The sequence below is a fragment of the Humulus lupulus genome, chromosome 3 (assembly GCF_963169125.1).
Source record: "Humulus lupulus chromosome 3, drHumLupu1.1, whole genome shotgun sequence".
In the NCBI taxonomy this organism is placed as follows: Eukaryota; Viridiplantae; Streptophyta; class Magnoliopsida; order Rosales; family Cannabaceae; genus Humulus; species Humulus lupulus.
Window position 1 is genome coordinate 254,793,191 of NC_084795.1, and position 7,587 is coordinate 254,800,777.

The window sequence follows — 7,587 nt, forward strand, 5'->3', positions numbered from 1 at the left end:
AAGTGAGAGAGAGAGAGAGAGAGAGAGAGGGAGAGAGAGGGAGAGAGAGTCGGTTGAGAGAGCTGATAAGAGTGTTTTTGTGTTTTATGTTTTGTTTCTTAAAACTTAAGTTACTGAAGCTAATCCCGAGGCTCGGGGTACCAAAAACGTCCCTGAGGGCAAAATGATCAAAATCCCCAGTATTCCCTCCTAATCTCACTAACTCCAAATATATCCTCAATTATTCATTCCTATTTCTCGATAACCCGATACTATGCTAAATACCTAAAATACCCCTTGACTCGCCCCAAGTCGGGTAGTGGGTCCCGTAGTGACTTTTCCACTAACTTGCACCCTAGTATTGTCTCGTGTTGAATAACCCAAATAAACCCACATAATAATGTGGTCTCTCACATATATAACATGTATGCACATATATACAATTATGTCCATAACGGGCCAAATTATGAAAATTTCCCTTCTAATAAGAATTGGGCCCACATTCATATTTAGTACTCCTAAACATGCATAACTAGTTATATTATCATATAACTCACATAATCACATAATCATACACAAATATATCATATAAGCATATAATTCCATATATTGACATCCTGGCCCCCTAATGAAGGCCCTAACCCTTATTAGGTAATTTGGGACCTTACAATTGTCGCCCTTCACTTATAAGCTAAGATTTTTCAACCAGATATAACAGATAAACATACAACATTTAACACAGATATGCACGACGCAGTATGTTCCAAGTGGCTATAGAGCTATGCAAGCGTATATCACGCTTCTGGGTTAGCCCAGCCATAACGACCTGCATTCCACACGCTATTTCCGACCACGACTTATAAGGAAAGCTTCTATATTGGCCCAGCCACAACGACCTACACTCCTCATGCTAATACCGTCCTCGGCTTATAAGCCGAGCTTCTGTATTGGCACTGCCATTACGGCCTACGTTCTGCACGCTAATGCCGACCATGGCTTACAAGTCGAGTTTTATATTGGCCCTGCCATTACGGCCTACGTTATGTACACAAATGTCGTCCACGGCTTATAAGCTGGGCTTCTCAATCAGATACAAATAGAAAGGCATCTATCACTTAATACAGGTATCCATAATGCAATTTAATAATGTTTAATCAAACATTACAACTATTGTTATAACCACGTTCAATAACCGGGGCTCAAGCCCTAATCTCAATCCATGTGTAGTTTTCTTACCTCAAGTCCTGAGCAATTTAGTTTTGCGACCCTGAGTGCGATCATTTCCCCTCGAGCCCAGCAGTACACCCTAGTCACAACCATAACAAGGAATAACATCAAGGAACGAACCAATAAAGGCTTTCAAACCAAGTCCTAGCCTCGGGGACCTTGAATTCTACTACACCGGGCAATAGAACCATTCCCGAGCCCTTAGGTTTGGGTTCCCAGAAACCAAAACCTGATTTTCTAACTTTTTCCCATTTGAGTCGCGGTGCCTGACTAGGCAGAGAGCCTGACCCAAAAATCCCATGCACTTGCGTTGTGGCGCAACCCGCCAAGCGTCGCGGCACTAAGGCGGTTTGAGGCAACCCTACCTCGGCTGAGTTCATGCGGGTCGCAGCACCTAAGAACAGTGCCGCGGGGCGACCTTGTGAACTCAGAATTCCAGTGATTTTCCAAAATCGCAATTTCCCTAAATCGATTCAAAAATATAGTTTTACACAAAATTGACTAGTATAATGGTCCCGACAACATAGAAACATAGTAAACAACCTTTAAAACTCAACCAAAACCCAAAATTCAAACTCTCTCCCAAGAACACTTAAAAAAAGAAAACAAAAGCTCAAAAACTAGAATTTCCTCTGCAAATCTGAGCTCCCCAGCTGGTTTTCCCTAGCTTAGTAACTTATAATCCTTAGTAGCAAGATTCCAAAACCACCAAGCTTTACTCCAAAGCTTGAATTCTCAATCTTGCCTCAAAACCTCAATGAACACACAAGGGAGAGAAAGGGAGAACTGAGAGAGAGAAAGTGAGTGTTTCCATTATCTGAGTTAATCAACTCAGCTTGGCATATATCAAATTAGTGGTCCAAAAGACCAAAATGTCTCCACTTCCCAACTTTCTTCTCAAAGCCCATAAGGGGGAAAGGATCATTAGATACTCTAATCCCATTAAATGTCCAATTACACTTATAATTCCCAATTAATTCTGCCAAATACAAAATATCATTATTTTTCCCATAATATGACTCATACTCCAATGAGTCCCGATAACTTACTAAATTACCAAAATACCCCTTGGCTCACCCCGAGCCTGGTATTATTCTCCGTTGTGACTTTACTGCTACCTTGCTCAAAAGGACTGACTCCCGCGAATATCTCAAATATATTAACATGATAATGTGGTCTCAATCATATAACACAATATAATCACAATTATGCCATCAATGAGCCAAAATTACAAATATGCCCCTTTTAAATAAAAGTGATCCTTTTACATACATTTAATACACTTAAACATGCATAACCAGTCATATTATAATATAACTCGTGCAATTCACACAATCACAAAGATATTCAATTAAATCATATAATCGCATATAATATTCCAATAATGCCCTCCTGGCACCCTAATCAAGGCACTAAGCTATATTAGGAACTTTGGGACATTACAACCACCGCATCGAGAGATCTAGTTTGTGATTGAGTTGGCACCGGGGACAAAACCAATATCTAGGGCACTTTACAAAATGCCACCAGTAGAGTTAAATGAATTAAATGTTTAGTTGCAAGAATGACTTTATTTGGGATTCATCAGACCTAGCTTCTCTCCATGGGGTGCGCCAGTGTTGTTTGTCAAAAAGAAAGATGGGACGTTGAGGATGTGTATTGACTATAGGGAATTTAACAAGCTGACGATCAAGAATAAATATTTGCTGCCTAGGATTGATGATTTGTTTGATCAGTTACATGGCAAGACTATGTTTTTGAAGATTGACCTTCGATCTGGTTATCACCAGCTGAGGACCAAGAATGAGGATATTCCAAAAACAACGTTTCACACGAGGTATGGGCATTATGAGTTCCTGGCTATGTCTTTTGAATTGAACAATGCCCCGACAATGTTCATGGACCTGATGAAGAGCATCTTCAAAGATTATTTGGATAATTTTGTTATTGTCTTCATCGATGATTTGCTGGTCTACTCTCAGTCAGATACAGAGCATGCGTACCATCTTTGATTAGTACTTCAGAGGTTGAGGGAGCACATTTTGTATGCCAAGTTCAAGAAGTATGAGTTTTGATTGCCTTAAGTGACATTATTAGGTCATATTGTGAGTAAGTATGGGATTACGGTGGATCCGACCGAGATACAGGCAGTGGGAGATAGGCGAAGGCCAAGGAGTGCTTAAGAGATTAGAAGTTTCCTCGGGTTGGCAGGGTAATATCAGTGTTTTTTTTAAGGGTTTTTAAGAATTGTAACACCATTAACAGAGCTAACACGCAAGAACTTGAAGTTCGTTTGGTCTGACATATGTGAGAATAGTTTTCAAGAGTTGAAGCAGCGGTTGATCACTGCTCCTGTATTGAGTCTTCCTTCATATCAAGAGAAGTTTATGGTTTATTATGATGAATCGAGATAGGGGTTAGATTGCGTTCTTATGCAGCTTGGGAAAGTGATTGCATGTGCTTCGTGACAGCTAAAGGATTATGAGCAATGATACCCTACTCATGATTTAGAGTTGGCAGTGGTGGTTTTTGCACTAAAGGTGTGGCGACACTACCTATACTGAGAAAAGTGTGATATATACACCGACCATAAGAGTTTGAAGAATGTATTCACACAGTAGGACATGAATATAAGGCAAAGGCATTGGTTGGAGTTGGTAAAGGATTATGACTGTGAGATCCCTTACCATTCAGGGAAGGGCAATGTGGTGGCAGATGCCTTGAGTCGGAGAAGTTTAAGACAGGTGTTTAGTTTGAAGCAGATATCATGACAGTTGGTAGTGGATATGACCAGAGCTAGGATAGAGTTCGTTGTGGGTAGATTATCCAACATTACTCTTCAGTCTAGACTACTTAAGAGGGTAAGAGAAGCTTATAGGAATGATCCTCAGTTATAGAGGCACCGGGAGGACGTCCTAGCTGGAGTGGCTAAGGACTTTACCATTTTCTAAGACAGGCATGTTAAGGTACAAGGATCGGATTTGTGTTCCGATGGATGCTAGTATTAGACGAGAGATTTTGTATGAGTCTCATACCACTCCTTATTTATTCCACCCAGGAACGAATAAGATGTATCAGGATCTAAAATCCTTGTATTGTTGGCTAGGGATGAAAAGAGATGTAGTTGAGTATGTGGCAAAGTGCATAACCTGCCAGTAGGTGAAGGCTGACCCCAGAGGCCAGATGGATTGTTCCAGCCTTTAGGTATTATTGAGTGGAAGTGGGAAAACATCACTATGGATTTTGTGGTGGGCTTGCCTAGAATAGTGGTGCAGCATGACTCGGTGTTGGTGATCATAGATATATACACCAAATTAGCCCATTTTCTTCTTATGATGACAAATTATACATTAGATCAATATGATGAGTTGTATGTTAGGGAGATTGTACGTCTCCATGGGGCTCTGAAGTCTGTAGTATCGGATCGGGACCCCACTTTTACTTCCAAGTTCTGGGGAAGTCTACAGAAGGGTATAGGTACATAGCTGAAGTTTAGTACAGCTTATCATCCTCAGAGTAGGGCTGCACATATGGACCCGATAACCTGACAGACCCGCCCGACCTGCACCCAAAAAACATGGAAAACGATGGAACCTAAGTTGCATATATTTCGGGTTCGGGTTTCGGGTTCAGGTGTAACCCAAACCCGACTGATTATTTATTTATTTATTTTGTTTTTTAATTTTTTAGTTTTAGTTAAAAAAAAAAAGTTGTAAATATAAAGATCCCCTAGTCCCGACCCTAAATCTAAATTATTTTAATTTAATTTTCTGTACTAGACTAGTCACTGGATTAGTCGATTTTAGGTATGCTCTGTTCTATTGTTAATCATTATATTATATATGTTTTTGTGCTCTATATATTATGGATATAGATCAAGATCAAGTAGATGAAACTCGACCACCCCCACCTACCAATGATCAAACTCCTACAAATCAAGCCCAAGGTAAAGAAAAAAGAACTAGAAGGGGTAAAAAAAAAGAGTCCTAATGACAAAGAAGAGATACCCAAGTGTATTTGTTGTTATTGTGGCAGTGAGTTCTTCTATGATAGTAGAAAGCATGGGACTAGTCATCTATGGAATCACTTTAGGAATGTTTGTGAGTTTAGGCCATATAAGGTTGATGAGAAAAAACAAAAGGTTTTAAGTTTTGAGACGGTGAAAGGGGGGAAGGAGGGAGAAAAAACTTTAGTTCTGATGGCTTATAACAAAGAGGCATGCAGGCTTGCCTTATCAAAATACATTGTGTTGTATGAGTTACCTTTTAGACATGTTGAGGGGGAGGGTTTCCGATAGTTTGTTAGAACCATACAGCTTAGGTTTGATATCCCTTCATGGATGACTGTTGCTCGGGATATGTTGAAATTGTATGCTGAAGAGAAAAATAATTTGAAAAATATTTTAAAGCATGAAAGGGTCTCCATCACCACTGATACATGGACTTCTATTCAGAATTTGAGTTATATGTTCATCACGGCGCATTGGGTTGACTTTGATTTCCACTATCAGAAAAGAATCATAAATTTTTCCCAAGTGGTAGATCACAAGGGGGAGACTATTGGCAAAGAGATTGAGAATTTTTTAGATGATTGGAGCATTTCAAAATTGTTTGCCATTACGATGGACAATGCTTCTTCAATTGATGTTGTTATTCAGTTTTTGAAGAGACGGTTTAGAGAAAAGGAAAATGGTCTCATTTTAGATGGGAAATATTTACATATGAAGTGTTGTGCTCATATTGTAAACTTGATTGTCACTGAAGGATTAAAAGAGAAGCATAATTCGATTGCTAGCATTAGACATGTTGTAAGATATGCTAGGTCTTCTCCCGCTATGCTCAAAAGGTTTAAAGAAGTTGTCGTAGAAGATAAAATTGAATGAAAAGGACTTCTCTCTTTAGATGTCCAAACAAGGTGGAACTCTACATATCTCATGCTTAATTGTGCATTAAGAATCCAAAAGGCGTTTGAAAGTTTACTGTCAGATGTAAATTTCGTGAAGTATTTTGAGGAGGTTGACAAATATGGAAAGAAAAAGGAGGGGCCGCCTATTGAAACAGACTGGGAGAATGCAACAGTCTTTGTGAAATTTTTGGAGACTTTCTACGAGGTGACATTAAGGTTTAGTGGATCAACCTATGTTACGGCAGACAAGTACTTTATTGAAATATGTAATATGCAGCGCACTTTGTATAGAATGGCAGTTGAGGAGGATGACCCGTTGTTAGTGAGTATGGCACAACGCATGACAGTGAAATATGAAAAATACTGGGGAAAGATTGAGGAATGTAACGAGGCCCTTATAATTGTCTTGGTTCATGACCTAAGATACAAGCTCAAGTATCTCAACCATTGCTTCAAAGCATTTTATGGTCCACTGACATGCGCTCAGATGGTTAATGAGGTAGAACAAAAATTACGATCACTGTTTGATTTGTATGGTGGTGGAGGTTCTACATTACTTCAGTCATCTATGACCCAGTCTCAGTCTCTGTCTCACTATCAGCCTCGGCCTCAGCCTAGTGGATCTTCCTCTTCCTCATTCACTACTACTTCTAGGTTGAAGAAGTATGCTTTATTGCATGATGAGTTTGTACAACAAAGGAAAGAGGAAGATGGTGATAAAACAAAGAATGAGGTTGATAGGTATCTAACTGAGGATGTTGAACCTATGATTAAGGGTGTCAACTTTGACATTTTGAAAGGTTGGGTAAGAAATGCATCCAAGTACAAGAACTTGTCAACCATTGCTCGTGATATGTTAGCAACTGTTGTTTCTGAGGCTGCCATTTCGACTGGTGGTTAGATTTTAAATCCCTTTAGGAGCTCACTAAGTCCTAAAATGGTTGAATGTTTGATATGTCTCATAAACTGGTAGAGTAGTTCACATCAACCAATCATTGTGGAGTCTGGTAAGTTGTTAAACAAACTTTTATTTGGTATTTCAGTTGTAATTATTGTTTGAAATTAAATCATAGTTATGGAAATGTATAATGTTGCAGAGATCACAGATGATATTACAATTGCTGCTAGTGGTAGTGAAAATATTTCCACTTCGCCTTCTGGTTCTATTAATGCTCCTTCTACAGCCTCATCTGCTGCACAAGGAACTGAATCAATGAAGATGGGAACCTCATCTTTAGACTTTGGATATTTTGTGGACTTTTAAATTTTAGTAATTTAGTAACTTTTGTTAAGGACTTTTAATTTGGACTATGGTATTGGTAATTTGGTATGGACTTTTAAATTTTAATTAAGGACTTTTGAAATTATGGATTTTTGTTTTCGGTTAGAGTTAGAAGTTAGAACTTAGATGTTTCATTCACGTTAGTTAGTTATTACTTATTAATTTGTGGAAATTGGTAAGAATTGTGAATTAAG

The 7,587-nt window shown here is 38.9% G+C and overlaps 1 protein-coding gene across 1 annotated transcript; it reads left to right on the plus strand.

Annotated features, from left to right (window-relative positions):
- The first annotated feature begins 6,139 nt into the window (after positions 1–6,139).
- LOC133825577 (zinc finger BED domain-containing protein RICESLEEPER 1-like) lies at positions 6,140–7,375 on the plus strand. Its single transcript, XM_062258500.1, has 2 exons — positions 6,140–7,007; positions 7,185–7,375. Exons 1-2 carry the CDS (start codon positions 6,140–6,142, stop codon positions 7,373–7,375), a joined length of 1,059 nt encoding a protein of 352 aa, XP_062114484.1.
- Positions 7,376–7,587: the final 212 nt, after the last annotated feature.